At 40.7% G+C, this 20,612-nt stretch overlaps 1 protein-coding gene across 2 annotated transcripts in view; it reads left to right on the top strand.

The window, feature by feature from the left end:
• Window positions 1–2,783: 2,783 nt before the first annotated feature.
• The window catches only part of btbd11a (BTB (POZ) domain containing 11a), a 94,603-nt gene continuing 76,774 nt past the window's right edge, over window positions 2,784–20,612 (top strand). For both annotated transcript variants that reach the window (XM_030780047.1, XM_030780038.1), the window contains exon 1: window positions 2,784–3,648. In XM_030780047.1, coding sequence (XP_030635907.1) covers window positions 2,784–3,648 — 865 coding nt within the window. The remainder of the gene's footprint in view (window positions 3,649–20,612) is intronic.

Genomic DNA, 20,612 nt, shown 5'->3' with positions numbered 1-20,612 from the left:
TGAATAATTTTAGAATATTTTGCACATTCAGGCCGTTATATGTACAACCACCACCAACCTACTACAAGATCCTCTCTGTGGTTTCCAGGCAACCAGCTACCATGAGAGAGCATGGCTAGGACAAAATAAATTAAAGTTATGACTTCTACCAGCAGACCTAGATACTACTCTGCAGCTTTCACAGGCAAGGTCTAAAACGAAGGTAAATGAGCTGATAGACCAGATGGACAAGATGTGCTTGGAAGTAATTATTAGCTGATTCTCTTTGTAAGCAATACACCATGATAAATGTTTTTGCTTGTTTTGTTTTTGTTTTTATACCCATGCCTCATCTTGAACCTTGTAAAGCATATGCTAAATATGATGGGACACAGTTTTGCAAAACACCTTAAGAATCCAAATAATCAATCTCAGTATTTTCTTTCATATAATAACTATGAAGCCACAAAGTGGTTTTGTGAGAGAATGTCATTAGTGTCCTTGCTTTTATAACCAAAGAGTAGCCATTTAGGTCATTCAAATTTGAAGTAGGCTACAGTAACAAAAAATTGTCCTGTGTCCTACCTTCTCAAGCTGAACATGTTTATTCAGACTATAAACAACAGAAATAAAGGATCTTCTAAATGCCTGTTGTGCAAAGCTGCTTCCTGAAAAGGATTTTGTAGATGTGGCAGTTGTTGCGCTTGTGTTCTGTCTGTCAGTGTGCCCAGTGGACGTGACTATTCAAAGTATGCTTTGACAAGGTCATGATGAAGTTTTATTTGCCATTTCTAATATTTATTGATTTTTAAATAATGTAACATGAAAGTCATTTCCTTGTATCTATAAAGGCCCAAGAGACCCACAGACATTGCTGGGCTGGAAAATGGAAGATGCATAACAATATTAGAGCAGTGAACAGTCAGGAGCCATTGAACCCATGGCTGACCATACACCATATGAAGGTCCAAAATGTAATAACTTATGTATGTATGTACTAACTTATTATATTTTGGGCAGGTTATTATATTATGGGCTTGGTGTAGAAGCTCAAAATGTAATAATGACCCAATATGTAACATGTTAATACACTATAGGCAGGTTATTACATTTTGGACTTGGTGTAGTTTTTGAGCCAGGTTATTCATATATTACATTTATCACGTTTTGGGCCTTTATTCAACCCCCACTCATACAAACCCACATACATACACATATAAAATAACTCATCAAATTAATTAATCAATGAAAATATATATCATAGTGAGCAAATACATATATAGATATACAGACAGAGACACAGACACACACACACACACACAGACACAGTTGGACACACACAAAGAAAAGAGATGAAAAGATAATTCAAGTAAATACCCAATAAAATATTGTGTACAGAAAGGCATTGTTAGGCCAAATAACCAGGGAAAAGAGCCACCAGATACTAATATAGCATATCCCATAAAAATACTCTGTATTTTGTGTCATAGCCTTTGGGTGGAGGTCATAATTAACACTCTGGAATCTTCTGCGAACTCTTTGATGTGTCCCTAACAGATACCTTGGCATTTGGAGCAGCAGATGAGGTTTTTTTAAAACCCGTGACTTGGGCACAGGGACAATCATTACATCACTACGAGGCTCTATTATAATTTTAATTTCATTTACTTAATGACTGGCTGTGATGATGAGCAAATTTTGGTGATGAGAACAGTGGTGATTCATTGAGAGACTGTAACTGCAGTCACTCCATATCATCTACAGAGGGGGCCAGATACAAAATGATTCAGACCCAAATATGTAGTAAGACTGACTGGCTTGGATTTTGTTTTGAAATTAGTTTTTGTATTCATTCAAGACATGTATATAATAACAGTAGCATTTCTTGACAGTATAAAGCAATGGATTCAATTGCCACTGAAATTCTCACTGTGAGTAGTAGAAGTACCTAGATGGTCACCTGCCACCATACAGTTCTCACACATCTCACATTAGATGTCAACCTGATGCCCCCCCCCCCCGTCCCCCACCCCCCCACACACACATACCTACACATTCAAACTCTTTCTCCCTGTGTGTCTCTGTCTTTCTCACTACCCCCCCCCCCCCCCACACACACACACTCACACTCACACTCACAAAGGTGTGTAGGACAACTTTGATTTTAGTAAAGGAACAGTTGATCACTGACATAAACATATAACAACGCCTGAAATCACTGACACCTTTATAACATAAACTTGTAAACAAACTGATTTTGTCTAATAGCTTGGCAGTACATACCAATTAATAGATCTTAAATTATCACAGAATTTATCCATAGTGTAGGACTAAGAAAATCAGGCTACTAACAGACTGTAGGTGTTGAATTATTTATTTATTTATTGGTCCTCTCAAGAAAGACTGCAACAGCTTTGCTCAGTCATCTCTGGAAATCTCGAGCTGCCAGGTTCGTTGAGTCAGTCTACAGTTTTTGAAGAGGCTGATTGGTCTGTATCTGCATAGCCCCTCCTATGTTTCGAAGTGGCTTTGCAGCTGACGATGCGGTGGCTAGTGAAGGCTTTGTGAGCGCTCGTATTACGTTCACGAAGTTGGGTAAAAGCGGTAAACAGAATATTTTAGTGTATTACCTAAAGGACAGGCATCGATAACAATATTTATATTTTTAGAGAGCTTGAAAAAACCGGAAAAAAATCTTAATATATTCCTCTGCTGCACTGGCAACAGTGGAATTGGAGCGACGGTGGAACGCGTTTTGGCAGTATTTTAAATAACAGGCATAGCCTACAGTATGAGGTGCAGCCATGGCAGGCAAGGGTAAGACAGCTGTGAGGACGCTGGAGGATTTAACGCTTGATTCCGGTTATGGTGGAGCGGCGGACTCCTTCAGGTCGTCCAGCGTGTCACTCTGTTGCTCGGACACGCATCTGTCGTATGCGCATGGGGGCAACTGCTGGCATCTGACGGAATCCATGCACAGTAGGCACAATAGTTTGGATACTGTCAACACCGTCCTGGCAGAAGATACAGAAATCCTGGAGTGCTCCGGTCAGTGTGCGAAACTCCCCGAGCTGGAGGACGTGCCGTGGAGCCTCGGTGAGGTTGAAGGCGCGCTAAGAAAGGAAGAGGAGCTCGGCGTGGGGAACGCGTCGAGAGAGATCCTCAGTAAGCTCTCTGCTTTGGTGAGTCGGGCGCTTGTGAGGATTGCCAGGGAAGCGCAACGCTTGAGTTTGCGCTATGCCAAATGTACCAAGCAAGAGATTCAGAGCGCTATCAAGATGGTCCTTTCCTGGACCATTTCAGTTAACTGCATCACAGCAGCTCTCAGCGCCTTGTCGCTATACAACATGAGCACGGGAGACAAGTTTAGTCGGGGCAAATCGGCAAGATGCGGACTGGTTTTTTCCGTGGGGAAGTTCTTCAGGTGGATGGTGGACAGCCGGGTGGCTCTGAGGGTTCACGAGCATGCAGCCATATACCTGACTGCCTGCATGGAGAGCCTTTTCCGCGAAGTGTTCAGCCGGATCCAACGAAGCGCGATGGTTGAGAAAGAGAACGGAGTTCCTAAGTTTACTTTAGAGTCACTGGAACAAGCCATAAATAGTGACTCGGAGTTATGGGGTCTGTTGCAGCCGTATCAGCATCTTATCTGTGGGAAGAATGCAAGCGGTAAGTAGCTGATCTTCGGTTTCTTAAGCTTGTTAAGTCTTATTATGTCTGGTGTGGTGCCAGTGAGCGCTGGCTCGGCCGGGAAGTGGACAATTAAATGACACTGTCCGTGTCATTGCCTCTATCTCTTAATATTGTTTTTTCTTTCACTTCCCTGCACAGAGCCACTCATCTCAAATTGATTCGACACGAGTGAACTTTGAGCTGAAAACAGCTCTTACAGATTTACCACTACCTGTGGCCCGTGTTACTGGGCCTCTCTAAGAGTCTTTGCATGATATCGGGATTTTAAAGCAGTTCTAAATATTAATCACAGTGGAGTGATATTACACGTGTACTGGGATAACATGCTCTGGACTAATGTTGTGGTACGATAAGGTCATTACCATATTTGTTAATAGATGAATGCTAATGAGTATGTCTGCATCTCTTTGAGCACAGGCAGTAACGGAGGTGTAGTAACTCATTTATTGCGTGTTTACTGTGGAAGCTCCTCTCTCCCCTCATGTAGGTGGGGGAAATTGGCGACAAAAGGGGAAAATATTAACCACGATTTACGAAAATTTAATAATTTCCTGAATATCACACCCTGTGATTTGAAACAGATGATTAATAATACTGTTCTTCTTCTTCTTCTTCTTCTTCTTAATAATAATAATAATAATAATAATAATAAATTATTTATTTATGTATTTTTATCAAAAGCAACTTCAGCAGAATCAATGTGATGCTCTTGTTCATGTCACTTATATGTTATCTCTGAAGGAGGTCTATTAGTATAGGCATATGGGCATAAAAAGTATAGGTACACTTTCTAGATGGTAATTATCTACAAATTAATTTATATAGGTTTTTCATACATTTATAAAGATGAGTGAGCCAACTGAATATATATATATATAATCAAGGACTGTCTTTAAATCAAATTTGAACTAGAGTTCTTTCTATGTTTTTGGTGTACTAGTGTACCATTGGTCAAAACATAAACCATGTTGTCTAGTCTTCTCAGGATTCCCACATATCAAGCAGACAAGTTTTCCTTTTATGTCAGTCTGTGAGTACTCTCAACTGGTAGGCACCTGATTAGAGGTTTCAGGTTTCTTGAGTACAGTAGTAACTCTTTGTGTTTAGGGCACTGACTTTAGCAATTGCATGCTTGTTAAGAGTGTGCCTATTCATTAGGACACTGTGACAGGTGCATTCTCGATAGGAAGCAACACTGCATGGTGTGCTGCAGAATTCCTTCTCCACCTGTTGGAACAGTTTGATTTTTCTGTTCCTCCTGTACAGTGTTTGTATGCAGTGCATATACCGAAGATTTTGGCCTCTGTCAGGTCAACATCCTTGCTGTGTTTGACAGATGAAATCCATTCAAAACTCTCACTGGTGTACGTGTAATAATAGTGGCCCCTAAACATGAAGCTGAAATGCTTTTTTTCCCTTTTTAATTATGCTGTGTTATTCCAGATGCTAAACCATTCTCATTATGTCTGTAAATGACTTACTTTAGACCATGTAGATGCTCTCAAAATTACAGCATGGGGCACTGTATTATTCTTGGTACTATTTCACTGGTAGTTGCACAGTTGTGCTGTGTAAGTAAAGCACAAGAAAAATCAAGTTTACCTCAAATGTTTTAGGAGTGGAGGGAAACAGGTGATTACACATCCGTTATGAAGAGCGTCAACACAACTCAACTCAGTGCAAATGCATATTGTCCTCAAAATGATTCAGTCCTAATTGAATGAAAACTCAGTAAGACGAGGACCATTACTCATTGAATATTTTGAAATGCAAGTCAAAGTCAGATGATTTAGGAGTGAGAGAGAGAGAGAGAGAGAGAGAGAGAGAGAGAGGTGATGAGCAGAGCTGTGCATGTCATAATTTCATAGACTGTTGTGTGTCTTTATCTTTTTTGTTTGATTACATCTAATTATATCAATCATTTATGATAACCACCCCTCAAGGAATTCATATAATGTATTCTGGAGGGCAGGGCAACACAGCAAAATAATCATATCATTGAGTTTCTGTTTCTAGTTCATTAGCTTCTTTTACAGTGAAAGACCCATCCTTTTTCAGTCAAAAATGCATTCACCCATGATGACAAAGGCTCTTTTTTTGGTTGTATATTTTGACAAAATATGGCCGATTCATTACCTGGGTATTGAAATGTTACTGCTCCTGTGCAAATTTACAAAACTGATTCATTATCAGTTGATGTTTGGAATTGCAGAGATTATCTTGCTGTTGTTATTTTTGTCTCTGCCCCCCCAGAGTACTGACAGATGAGGTGACAGATTGCTGTTCTTCCATGGTGGAGATGTAAGCGTCCTCTGCGCCAGGCTGGGTTTAATGCATTTTTATGTTGATCATCTTGGAGGAATTTTGAATTGTTTTCTAAAAACGTTCACTTGCATGTGTGAAATGTTTTAGCAGCTGTCCTGCAGAGGTTGCTCTTTTGTATGGCAGTGGGGTTCAGTAGGCGTCTCTAAAATCTTATTTCCAATAGGGTGAATACTGAAATATTGACCAAGTCCCCAGCAGTCTTATCTTAATGAATGTGATGTTACAATGTTAGAGAAGATGTATGTGTGTGTGTGTGTGGGTGTGTGTGTGTGTATATGTATGTATATATACGTATATATATATTGAGAGAGAGAGAGAGAGAGAGAGAGAGAGAGAGAGAGAAAAGCAGAATTATTGGATATTGGATAAATGCAAAATGGAAACCGAATAAAGAGCCAGAGAAGGGGATAAGTGAGACAGTGGATTGATGGGTTGAATTACCTTGTAGGAAAGAAGAAAAAGAGAAAAGAGAAAATGGGATGATGAATGACAAGAAGGAATAGATGAGAAAGGACAGAGACAAAATGATAAAGTCAGACTGTGAATACTGAGAAAAAATATTCTGTTATTTAGAGGGTCTTGAACAATAATTGATTTAAAAAAATCTGCTCTGTCATTTCATTAAAGAGTTGTCACTTTCACATCTGATCTGATTGCCATTTGTACATTGAAATCTGTGTGTCTGAATGTATGTCTGTTGTTGAGTAGGCTGTAAACTGAGGCTACTGGACTGGCAGCACTTAACAAAGTACAGACATACAGGCATACAGGCAGATAGATAGATAGATAGATAGATAGATAGATAGATAGATAGATAGATAGATAGATAGATAGATAGATAGAGGGGTAGACAGACAGATTTGTATAATTTAAAGATACTCTCCAGTTGCACACACAATTGTACATATTCAACAGGTCATCGTGGATCAAATTGAGCTCAGAGGTTATTTACTTTACTGTCCTTGTTACTGTCCCTCGTTAATGTGTATGTGTATGTGTGTGTGACTGATAGTGTATGCTAAGGAATGGATGTTGTACACTTTTGAGATGTTTTGGGCATGGCACTGTGACAAGCCGTAAGAAAACAGGATGGCTTAAGATTCAGTTGTGTTTCTGTTTGCGGATGTCGGTAGATATTTCAGAAAGATAGAGCAAGAACCCAAAGCTGTCTGTCTTAATGTCATTTGAAATGCTAGTCCTCTTGATTTTCTGAGCAGATGCCCAAGAGAGGGAGGTCGCAAGAATCTTAGAAGTGCCTTAGTATTCCAAAAACTATGTCATTTCCTATAAACATTTGCTTTTGTGTTCCAAGAGCTGTATCATTTCCTTTCAACAGAGAACAAAAGGCCAAATCAAAGTACTTTCTACCTATTTACTTTAAAATGTTCATCTAGCACTGTAGCCCAGAACAGATATAAAAACTGAATCCCTATTTTGTTATGTGGTTTTTAGTACTGTGTAGTGAGTAGCAGGGTTGAATTTTTGGTATTCCAAAATGGTTTACAGAACTGAGCCCCGTTATTTAGTTACCGTAAGACCTAGAGATTTCTCACATGAATACCTGAGTTGTCCGTCCCTGGACTGAAATAGAACCGCACTGATTTAGAGAGACGGAATGAGAGTGGAGACTTCACAGTAATTCTGTGGTCTGCTGAAACCATCGTTCCAGCCTGCTGACCTTTGACCTATGTTAGAGGCTTATGCAGTGGTAATGCCAGGCAAGCAGGTGGCTGATGTATGTGGTCAGTCCCTACACTGTGCTTAGTCATCAGTGGACACACACAAAGTTAAGCATGACACAGCATTCCAGATCATTCTACTGTGAATAGCCATAATGAGGAATGCTCACAGTCACAACTCACCAGCTGGTCCCTCTTGACAATCACAATCTGTTGGGAAAAACTCCACATCACTCAATTATACTGAAGCTTTGAGTTGGATATATAGTTATCTTATGCAGATTTGTAAACATTTTGTTGAGCAGTTTAAAAATTAATTGCATTCTAAATAACTGTATTAATGTTTCATTCTCTACCCAGAGCGCTTAAGCATTGACAAAGCTTAATTAACATAAATCTGCACACTCAAAAGATTATTTCTTGTCTGAGACATATACATATGTTCTCACATTGCTTAAGCTTGCTCCAGTCACTTGTTAGCATGCACGCGTCTGTGTTGCTAGGGGGAGGGTGGTGTTGCTGTAATTCTTAAATCCTCTGTGTTTACATGAAAGATTATATACCCACATTCTTGCCTATCAGAATGTCCTTGGGTGAGGACAGAAATCTCAAAGGAACCATTTCATTACTCTTCTCTGTGGTGTTCAATAATGCTCCGATGCTCCGTCAAAAGAAAGACAGGCAGTCATTCCACGTGCCTGAACCCTTTCATGCACATCTTAGACTGGTCTCAAAAAGCCCTTTGGGTTTTTTTTTTTATAGCTCACACCTGAAAATGGTGTCGCATGTCCCCCATATTTTTGTGAAAATAATGGGGTGTCTTTGTCACAGTCACATTTTTTCTAAACAATAAGCCTTTCTGTCAGTCATTTGAATTTTAGCCTTGAATAAATTATTTCTAATTGACAAGTGTAACTGAATGGAGTGAGGAATGTTTTTGTGTGTGTGTGTGTGTGTGTGTGTGACTGATCTGAGAAAATGGAACAATCTGCCAATGGAGGTAGATTATGTAGCTGACCAGAGCATACAGGATTTATTGCAGGTTAGAGCATATGAATGCCAATGTACACTGGGCTGGGCAATGACTCACTACTGCACTGGCTCTTACAGAGAGTGTATTCAGATGGGTTTGAGTCATCTTCACCTTGCTTTCAGGCGAGTCATTCTTTGACAATATGTAGAATGTAGTAGAATCAGCAGTTAGAGAGTGGGATGTTTTTTACGAGCTGCTTTGGAATTTGTGTAAGATTTCTGTTTCACACACTAGTTCTTTTCTGTTAAAGTCAGCAATGATTAAATTATTCTGTTAATTACTGAGCTGTGCATTATAATGTTTCCCCGGGAAGTATATTATTTGCTACTGTTCAACAATGAACAAGCATAAGATGTCAATGGATGTGATTTGCATTTCTGTCCCCACTGAAGCTTCCCAAAAGCTATTAACTGCGTCCTGACTAACTAATATCACAGGCAAAAGGAATGAACAGTATGGTAAAACACTTCACATGATGAACATTTGCCTTGAGAGACCATTCCACAGAATGAGTAAAGTGAGACATGGTGCTTCTTTCAGTGTAAGACTGCGTAAAGTCATGTGAGACAAAATGTCATGGTTTCGTTAATATATTGCTTTATTGGCATAGAACATATAGGCATGGTTTTAAAAACAGTAATTATCAATCATAGGCACAGAGCTCTCAACCTCTCACGTCCTCCCACTGTAATTTTGGAAGAACCCCAGCAGGACACATGTTGTGTGTACTTGTGCATGATTGGACAAGTGATTGTTGATGATAGGACGCAGCTGGTCCTAAGGTAGACCGATTTGGCGTTGCTATTATTTTTTATGGGGCATAGATTGTCCAGTTTAATTTTATAAGTGTAAGAATTGGACATTGGATGGGAGTTTACTCGTCTTATTGTATTTTAAATCAAGCTCAGAGGGTGTGCATGTTATGTACCTGGGTTGCTCAGGTCCAGTCCTTGGGTGCCAGTGTCCTGCTGCTTTTGACCTCACATAATCACGGGCTGATTTCCACGTCCAAAACAGATTGGTCCCTTGTTTGTTACAGTAGGTAGTGCTCAATGCTCAGTAAGCTGAAAATACTCAGAACAGGGCCTTCAGTTTTTGGCCAGCTTGCATGTCCACATCACAGCCTGTACTCAAAAAATTTGACATAACAGTAATAGACCTAGTATGTGCTTCAGTGTTTCCTTTAGAGAAGACGTTTTTCTTTCCATTTGTGGTTCTTGTCCGTTCAGTGTACATTTGCCATTTTATTGTTTTCACGATGAACAAAGTGTCGTACAGCTGTATGTCTTCATGTGTGTGTCTGTGTGTGTGTGTCTATGTGTGTGCGTGTGTGTGTATGTGTGCATGTGCGTGCGTGCGTGCGTGTGTGTGTGTGTATGTGTATGTGTGTGTGCGTGTGCAAATGCCTATGTGTGTGCTTGCGTGTAAGTCCCCTCCTCTCAGGAATTTCCCCATCTGCCTGTTAGTTTTATTGTGACTTCTGGGAATCTAAATATTGTCATAGAATTTTGGCTTGCACATCCATTTTTGCATGAGTGATTAAGGATGCATGTTTTTACCAACTCGAGCTACCTCTGCTGCTCAAACATTCAGTATCTAAAGGCTACACTGCACATGTCTGTCGACAAGATTGTAAGTACTGTCACGTTATGAGCTAGCGTGAGGTCAAACTGAAAGCACATAAGCAACGGGATGGAATTACATGATTCTCTAAGTTTTACATGAGTATCCGGATTTGTCTGGACTGATCCTCACGTTTAGGTGGGTTACATTAAACCCCTCAGATTATCTCAGTTTGGAGCTATCTCCAGAATTAACTGATTTTTCCGTTTGACATGCTCTCAAAGTGGGATGGCATTGATTAGCAGTTTTTCCACCACAACTTTAGGCTGGAAAACCAATTTGGTTTTGGGCAGACAAAAACTTTTACTTCTTGTGGTGGCCCTGCCCACGTGAGCCACAGCACATTCCTATAGCGTTAGTGTTAAGAGACAGATTTAGGATTGGACTGCTTAACCTCACATGTTGTATCATAAATATGAGATATATTTGTAAGTGTGACATTAAGTTTTCACTCTGAGACCTCTCATTATATACTTCTCTTATTTATATACTTTACTCACATCTCTGAAAATGAATCATAGATAATGGCAGTTGTATTTGTAGGAAACATGGTTTTCAATAATAGAGACATGTCCTAGTTTATTTTGGTGTACTCTACTGAATTGCTCACATCAGAAGACAGTGTCCAATTTGCCAGGAACTAAATATTTAATGCGCAGTTTCAAGCACTTCTGTCATCCTCAAGACACCATTTTCAACTGAGCTGCCAGTTTCTCTCAACAGTGTTTACATCCTCTCTGTCAGTTAAACCCATTTGTATATTTGTTGAGGCTGCTACAGATTCTTCTGTCTTTTCCCTCTTTTTGTTGTCTTCCTTCATCTTGTAAGATAAGTGAGACTAGGCCCAATGCCAGGGACGATAAAAAAATGAGCATTTCCTCTTCCAACTTTGACTCCTTCATTTTAAACTGTGGAAGCTCCATGTCAGTGTTCTCACCCCATTTAATGCTCAGCTTTATTGAACTGAAATAAATTAAACCCGTAATGACTTTTGTGGTCATTTGGTGATTCAAGGTCTGAATCATCCATTGATTCAGTCAGTGGTATCCACTGCCAGTGCTTTAAGCAGTGATTCATCCCATTAAAATCTGGAGACATAGTTTGCTATCATGATGCCATCTGGAATACCGGGTAAGAGTGTCACATCTTAACCTCCTACATTACCACTGCGACCTAAAAAAAAAAAAATCAAAACAAAAAAAACAACCCCACCACCAACAACAAAAAACCATGTTCCATCCAATCCCATTTTGGGGACGCCGTTATGAAGCTTAAAGGAAACATTAAAGGGTGCCCTTCTCCTTTGTAGAAACCTTATGTTCTCATCAATGGTGTGATTAACGAATCAGCTGAGTTTCATTTGACTGATTTTGAATTTCTTCGTTGATGCCTCAATGCCTCTTTCTCCTTTCAATTTTTACTCTTCCACTAAATAGGTTTCCTAACCAACAGGTGTGGATTCAACATGGGCCTTTGTCCGCTGTTAGATGAGTCAAGTCTGTTTTCCTTATGCTCATTCTGAAGTTTTAACATCTCATTACTTTTCTCTCATTCCTTCCATCATGCTGTTTTTCTCTGAGCTGATCTCTGCCTTGCGCCTGAGTTGTGTGGCAGCAGCCACGCTTGCCATGCCCCTTATCACGTCGTAATTTACACTTTTCAAAAGGATTCCTTATCCTATTTTGGGAAGCCTAATTCACACTGTTTTGCTGATGGTTTCTAGAGGAGAGAGAAAAACAAATTTCAGCCAGCAAATGAAATGTGTCTCATTCATGAAAGACAGTGAAGCACAAACCAACAAAAGGTGTTTCAATGAACGGAAGATCAAGGTGAATTACTGTGGGTCACAGCAGACATACTAATAGCATCTCTGTTTCTGCAAAACAAGACATTTTGAGGAAGCAATTACCAAATGTACAAGGTTGAGGGAAACCTCTTGGACAGTTTGCGTAATGGACTCTCTTTTATTCCAGTGCTGCTTTGTTGACTGTGTTGTGATTTTTGGGAAAATTGTGAGGTTCTTGGAATCTAAACGATAAAAATAATCACGTTGGCCTGTTAAGATGTTTTTAGTAGAAATGTTTCACAGCTCTCACTTGGGGATAGTCATCCCAGCCAGTACTTTAATCCTTTTATGGCACAGATAAGATGTAACCCTCTTTCCCCAAGCTTCAGCCATGTCAGTGAATCCCCCCTTCACTGCACTGTGTGATGTCACTGCTTGGAGACTGGCCCTTAGTATAATCAAGATGGAAGTTAACTCTGGAATCTGTGGGCTTTTTTATGGACGACCAACGGCTTTGACACAGATAACTTGTGGTAGAACCTGTTGCCTATGTCTTATGGCCTTAGTGCTGGGGCACCCTGCCATTGAGCCTTCAGGGTCTACATGTCCAAACCTGCATACTGAGGGATACATCAGAATTGAGGCAGATGATAGAATTTCTCCGGAGCTATCACCTCGAGGTCTTTTCTAACATTAAGTGATCACTTTGCCTGCTACACATACACACACACACGCACACACACACACACACACACACACACACACACACACACACACAAGTTTGTGCTCATGTACTAGTGGGGACTTCCCATTGATTCTCATTATTCTGTAACTAAAGAATACTAACCTATCTGTAACCCTAACCCTAACCCTAACTCTAACCGTAACCTTAACCAAAGAAATGTTTTGACACTTTTTGTTTCATCAGTAACAACAATATAGTTTAGAGCGTTGTTCTCCTAGTGGGGACCAGGATTTTGGTCCCCACCAGGCACTTTTTTCAGATTATGCCACTTACTGGGGACTTACTGGTCCCCAAAAAGATAGCAATACATGGGGAACACACACACGTACACACACACACAAATCAACACACACACACACACACAACACTTACTCACAGCCAACTGCTACACATAAGTCAGTCTCTCTCTCACACATCTAGTTTACCATGCTTTTGCATAGCACAATAAAAGGCAACAAGCCCAGTCATTACCCTTGGCAAAATGAGCATGTCATAATTTTCACTTTCATAGAAAAGAAGCTCTTATCATCCGCACATTCATTCTCTACGCACTGATACTATTCTGTCTTCCCACCAGAACTCCCCCTGCCTCATCCCTGTCCTCAATCTATCTTAATTTCCCAGAGGTTCTCTGGTGAAGCTGCCCGAAAGACAGTTCATTTTTCACCAGCCTGAGAAATATAAATGTAAGATCAGCGGGGGCTTGTCAGCTGTAGGTTCTCAAAGCCTGGATTTGCTGGCCGTGGGTTTGAGAGACTAACCCCTGGTGTCATACCGTAATCCTCACCTCCCACAGTACAATTTTGCCATTTACCACATTGTCCAAATGCTGATGCTCAGGGGAGGATTGCCCCAAGACCATTTGTGAAAGCTCCTGAAAAATTCATATATAAATTCACACACACACACACACATATGAGGTGAGATATAAAAATGAAATTCCTGGATGTCGTAGCTGCAAACAGACTGCAACATTCCCCTCTTGTCCAAACAGTATATAGCTCTTATCTCCATGGTTTTTTTTCCCTACAGGTACACTTCTCATGGGACTTAGTTTTTTTCAGGCCATGGCACAAAGTCACTGTGATAACATTGTTGTATTGTGGCCGAAACATCATTGAACCTGGGGAGTACAAGGAGTTTTAGAATGAAATATTGGTATACCTCTATCATGGGGTAACACAGAGCAGCACAAGTTTTCAAAGGACTCATATACAGGTTTTTCTGTCCATTTTCCTCTTTTTCTGTGAAGCAGAAAAGGAAGTTAACAAGGCCTGTGTCGCTCAGTTGCTCAGTGTAAAATATCATGGAGTCTGAGGAGACCCATCAAATAACTGTACACTGGACACTTTTATCATGCCCCCCCCCCGCCCTCTTTCTGCCTCTCTCCCCCTCCTCTCTCTCCCCTTCTCTCTCTCTCCCCTCCCTCTCTCTCCCCTTCTCTCTCTCTCTCTCTCTCTGTCTTTGTCTCTCTCGCTGTGGGATTCACAGCCCAGCTGTTTTGCTACCTCTGCTGTTTGTTCACCTCCTCTCTCTTTCTCTCTGCTTTCAAATGCTGATAAATCCTTAATCTCTGGAGGGACTATTGAGCTGATGGGGCTCATGGTGGAGACTATTCACAGATGTTTCACAGAATCCCTGTGAAGGGAGTGGCAGTTCCTCCTTTCAGAGCACTTCTGTGCAAACCTCTGTGTGGTTGTCAACAAGCCCCCATGAACAGCGATCCCAAAGTTGGAATCAAAGGAGAACTGGAAACTGGGATGCTTGTGTTTTACATAGCTGGAGAGGGAGTGTGGCCAGCCTCCTGAGATGTTTGTCCGTTCACTAATGCCACTAATGGAGGGACACTCATGATTGAGGGTTATTTTAGTTTCAGACAGGAACTGTGTTGGTAAGGAATTTAGGCTATAATGTGTACTTCCACAACAACTAAGGAAAGTTGGCTAATTAAAAGAAAATGTTATTGATGGTGTCTACATTTGGGTGTTTGTGTAGAGCGGGAGAGTGATACATCCATTAGGCCAGACCAGATGCGAGGGTTACCAAGGGGACTTCAGTTTTGCCTGAGTTAGCAGTTTGAGGCAGCTGAAAGTTGTTCTAACCCTATTTGATAGTATCTTTGTGTACTTACGTGTGTGTGTGTGTGTGTGTGTGTGTGTATGTGTGAGTGAGAGAGAGAGAGAGAAAGAGAGAGCGAGAGAGAGAGAGTGTCTGTGTGTGCATGCACATATAAAGACCATATGATGAAAATGCATTATAAGAGCTGTTATTTTTTCACTCTTTTTGGGGTAGATTTTTGAGACTGTGTTCAAAGACTTTGTATCAGGTATCAATACAAAGTATCAAGACATCAGAATAAGTATCGAGACAGCAGGAACATTTGGGAGGGTCTTTTCATTTATTTTTGCATGTTGGACTCTCCTGCTGACTCAGTGGATGTATTCTTTAACTTAACAAAATCATCTTTACCGCATTACTTTGTGTCTGTAGGTTTTTAAGTAGTACCAAAATTAAAACTTGGCATATAGTTTATGTTTCAAAACTTTGTTTTTGAGTCCGTCTCTGTGTATTTTATTGTCCTTTGCCATGGCCAGGTTTATCATGGTATGCTGTCTGTAACAGCTTTGGTTAGTGGCATTATTCTGCGTGCTCTGCTCTGGTTAAATCTCCCCTCTGTTCTGCTTCTTTCCCGGTGGCTCTGACGGCTTATGGATTGCCTGTGGGGAAATGTTATTCATTTACACTCCAGAGCCATTTGGCTTCAGCAGGTGTTACCCTGCGGGTCGCCTCAGAACGTCAGTGAAGACAAATACCGCCTTTTTTTTGAGCTCGGTTTGGTGAGCCCAGTAACAGCACTTGTGTTGACATCCCGGGTTTGTCTCATGCTTGCATATTTTTGTCATAACTTTGCATTTTATAAATGCTGTGTGTCTTTTTTCTTTTTTTTTTCTAAATCTGTTTCTCCCTTGGGAGGGGTGAGATTTCCGCCAAAGCTGCCACTGGGTGTAAAGCCTGTCTGGGTGATGCAGCACTGGCATCCAGATATGACAGAATATGCAATCTTTCTGCAGCAGCACCCTCTCAGCCATTCAGTGTATCCTGTTTGAATTGCTCATCGACTCACTGCAAGAAAAATGAGGTTTGAAAAATTATGGTGTGATATGGCAAGAGTAAAACACTCCTTTCAGTTTAACTAAAAACTTACATTAGACGTTGAAAGCTGTCATGCATATTTGTTTTTAAATTAGGTGAAGCATCACCCTATCTTTCAAATTGCATCGTGACTATAAGTACTAGCATGGTTGTTTTTTTTTGTTTTTGTTTTTTTTTTTTACCATTTGGATAGTTACATATTTCATGGGACGTTTCCCAGCTAATAAAATAGACTGTTCATGTTTCAGTTTGCCTCATTTAAATTCACTCACCAAATTGACTAAATACATAAGTGTAATATAACTGAATCGATGTTTTTGAGGATGGGTTTGCCTCAAGGGCATATCAAGGACACACCATCATAGAGGTGTAAGTGGGAAACTTCCTAGTACATAATTTAGTTTTCCTTGTCATGCTGTCAAATGACATCGAAGACCCGCACATTACTGTGCCATCTCCTGTACCGGCCATCTCCTTAAATCACTGCCACTCATATTGTGCTACTGGATTCCTACCACTACACCCTTCATTTCTGTACATGAAGTGGGTACATGTGGGATTATGATCCTGACTGAATTTGTTGAAACTGCAGCTGGATCAAACACAATTTGTGGAGGGCAGAAAGATTCTGTTTTGAAATGACACAGCTGCCCTCTTGGATCTGCTTTGCGGGACTGTGCAGCTCATCAAGGGCCAAGCAGTCAACTGTGAGAAGGCAAGTGGGAATGTTTGGGTTGTGTGGGGAGGAAAGGTTGAGTATCTGAGAGGTACCAGAGTCTGCTCTGTGTCATTTGTTTTGGCTTTTGTACTGCAAGTAGGCTGGCCTGTGCCTGACATATCAAATGATTGAACAAGCCCCCATCAGACCACAAAGTCCCTGAGGGCATTCTGGAATTTTCTGTGAAATAAACTGTCATCACACACAAGAGGCCTTAAGAATGCTGCAGGGCTGTTCAAAGATATCTGTGGGAACAAGTCTACATTCATGGATGACCCCTGTATTGTATTATTGTATTTTTATTTAAAAAAAAAAAAGAAAAAGAAAAAAAGATTTTTAGAAATAAGCAAATAATGTTTTCCATGGAAGTGCAGCTATTGCTAAAATTGGACAAACTGCCCCAGTTGTTCCCACAAATAAACAATTGTTTAATAGGTGTCATGTTTTGCCTTGGGTGAGATCCCAGTGGTTTACAGCCTGTGTAGCTCTTCAGATCCTTATGGTGTCTCGCCAGTCCCAGAGCTCTCAGTGGAGGCTCAGAGATGAAATTCAGACTGCACACACACGCACGCACACACGCACGCACACACACACACACACACACACACACACACACACACACACACACACTTGAAGAGGAGGGTGTTTAGGGAGAAGACGAAGTGCTTGTTCGGAAACGGGATAATCAGAGCGGGGAAATGAGGCAAGTCCCACGCTGTGTTGCTGCGCCTGGAGGCCTCAGCCATGACAGATCTGATGGATGGACCCTTGGACTTGTCTCAGAGAGAGGGAGAGAGAAGAAAGAGAGAGAGAGAGAGAGAGAGAGAGAGAGAGAGAGAGACTGAAACACATTTGTAGTGCAGGGACTTTCTCATGGGCTCTCTTCTTTCCCCTCCACACAGGAGTTTAAAGACTATATTCAGAGAGGTGGGAGAAATGAGAGAATGAATGAGATAAAGGTGGAAAATAATAGCCCATACACCCCTGAAACTCTGTCCATTGTGAGCATCCTTGACCCCACTTAAGCATCAGCCTGAAGTAACTGTGACCATACCAGAGCAAAGCAGACATGGTCCCCCTTGGGAATCTTCCAGAAGAACTGTTTATAGGCAGGCAGCTGAGTAAATGTCCATGTTCAAATTTGAGGCAGTCTGTTTTTTTTTATTTATTATTATTAAATGTTTGATTTCCTGACACTAATGTCAAAGATTTAGTCAATGCAGCATGTCAGATATAATCCTGTTTTATCTCCTTCTTTTTAAGTGGCTGAATTGTGTAAGCATTGAACACAGCTAATGACCATGATGGGGCACATACAGCTGCAGGCTGACTATAGCCAGATCCCAGGGCCAGTTCTTCAAATTGCACCAGTAGATTTTCAGGAACCATTTCTGCTGTCATTGCTGAATGGACCATAATTTTCCAGCTGCTCACTGTCATCCCAGGTGTAACTCTAGTTAAGAGCCTCAGGTCCAAAGAAGTCAGTTACCCAGATAACGCCCCAGGCCAGACTGGGGACTGAACCTACTCATATCTATGGATGAAGCCATGTGCCAGGCCAAAAACACTGTTTAATAGGTTGGCAGGCTTGTCCATGATCATCAGCTGAGAGAAATAAACAAGGCCATAAACAGTAAACGGCTGGGGGTGGTCCCATGGGGAAAGTTATTGCTGCTCTTCTGTGGGCAGTGCGGGTTTCAGAGTGAAAATGTTTAGCTAACCCTCAACAGGTCATCACTGTTACCTAATCATAGACTCGCCAAAAGCACTGCGCCCATGGCAGGTGTCAGTCACACAGCGGGGCGGTGTATTTGTGTCTGGGCATCATCATCTGTGTTTGTGCGGGTAGGAGAGAAATAGACTATTAAAGCAAAGCAAATTGCATGTTGTGAAGCAGTGGGCTTCTACTGACTGTAGATGTCCCAAACATCAGTCAACATTGATGAGTTCTTTTAGCTTTTTTCTTCCTATGTACACACAGGTTTATGACACAGCTGTGCTCACAAAGATTTCCACTATATTTTATCTTTATTTACTGGAAACCTCTGACAGAACGCTGAAATCAGTCCACATAAGACATTCATTGGAATTTAATAGAAAATTTATATAATAAAAGGTGATTTTCAATCGGCTCTTGTTTTTTTCCTTTTAAATGTATTGATCTAAAATGGAGTTAATTACCCTATCTCATTGTTTAATTACCCCTAAAATTATGTCCCTCCTTCGTCTCACTGGTTTGCCAACAGTGCCTGAGGGAAAGCCTCATTCGTGTCCTCATTTAGCAAATTCAGGAGAGGACATTGCACTTACGTAGGTTATTCATCCAGAACAACCCAAAACAATGATAAGAGTACTTCTTAAATTTGTGGATGCAAGATAAGAGGAAAGTTTTTATGTGTGTACATATAAATGCATGAGCATGCGTTTGCTCAGTTGTCTTTTATCTGTGATCAGTGTCTATAATGTGGGTGATTGCACCTTAGCAGTGAGGAAATCGGTCCAGTAACTGGAGAGCTCTGGGCATGATTTCTTCATGTGCCCCTTACACAAACGTGTGCCTGCAGACGATGAGGAAACAACGCAAACAATGCAGAATCTATGAGCAGGCTTTCCGAACCTGTTTAATCTTGACATTGACTCCTCGGACTCCATCATTCTCATTTGTTTCTTTTGTTGTTGGTACATTGTTGGTTTTAGATACATTCATTCCCTCTCAGGCATTCTTTGTCAGCTTGAATTAAATGACAAGGTTTTTTGATTGGGTTTTTCACTCTAAAATGGACTCTGTTGGATATTTCAGTAAGATTTTAACTGATCATAGATATGGACTGATGAACACAGAATGACTTAATCAACATCTGTTGTAACCTTCTGCACATTATATAAATGTTTGTGCATTCAGTACTCTGCCAGCCACTAATTGCCCAAGGTAACTTTATGGATCTCTCAAGCCATGTCAGTCAATCACAATGGACACAAGCAGCAGTGTCCTCCAGTGAGCTGAGCCCAGCAAGGGGCGAAGGTGCAGTCTTATCGTCCTGTTGCCTTTCCTCAGGCAGGCCATTAGACTGCTCAGCAGGGATCTTTTGGAGGATGAAAAGCTGCCACACTTTCAGCCACTGCATCATGGGGAAAAGTGTCCGCAACGAGGCAGAATGTTACCGAATGGTACTTTCTGAGAGCTGCTACTGGATCATTAGACACGCTCAGCCTTCACAGCAGCCAGCGCACTTAATAGTTTTATATGTAAAATTCAATCTCTTACTAGTGAGACTTAAAGCAGTCTGCCAGTTTTTGCTTTCTGTTTTGTATTGCTTTTCAAATGAATGTGCATCCAGGTGAAAATATAGTATCAATCATGCAATTTCTTTGTGGAAATTACAAGATAAATTTGGAGTGTAACAACATTCTGTCTGCTTACAACAGTCTCAAGGGATGTCTTCTCTCACCTCTTGATATTTATGAGCTAATTGTGCCCAAGCTTTCCTATACACAAAATCTCTGTATTAGTGAAACAGCATAACCAATGTTTTCACTCAGTTTTGTCAGATTAAAGTGGGTCTGTCATACATGTATAAACAGTACACCCTCTAAATTTTTTTTCTTGTGATGAATTGTTCAGGAATTATTAGCATTTCTGGTAAATTTCTCCCAGCTTGTAACAATTAGTTGGATTATGCAATTGACAAGATTTGGTTGGTTGATAGTTCTCGATTAACTAGCTATTAACACATTTTTGGTGGCTTGGAGGCTAATAAACTCATTAACACTAGTGACAGATAACAATAAACGTGTTCTTTCTTTGAGGAATATTGGCAAAACTTGTTTTCACAACAAATGCCCATAAAGCCTCCTCTATTTTTGAAGAAAATTGAAGT

This window comes from Chanos chanos, chromosome 1, assembly GCF_902362185.1.
Source record: "Chanos chanos chromosome 1, fChaCha1.1, whole genome shotgun sequence".
Lineage (NCBI taxonomy): Eukaryota > Metazoa > Chordata > Actinopteri > Gonorynchiformes > Chanidae > Chanos > Chanos chanos.
Note: the sequence above shows the minus strand (reverse complement) of the source record. Positions and strands in the feature narration are given on the sequence as shown.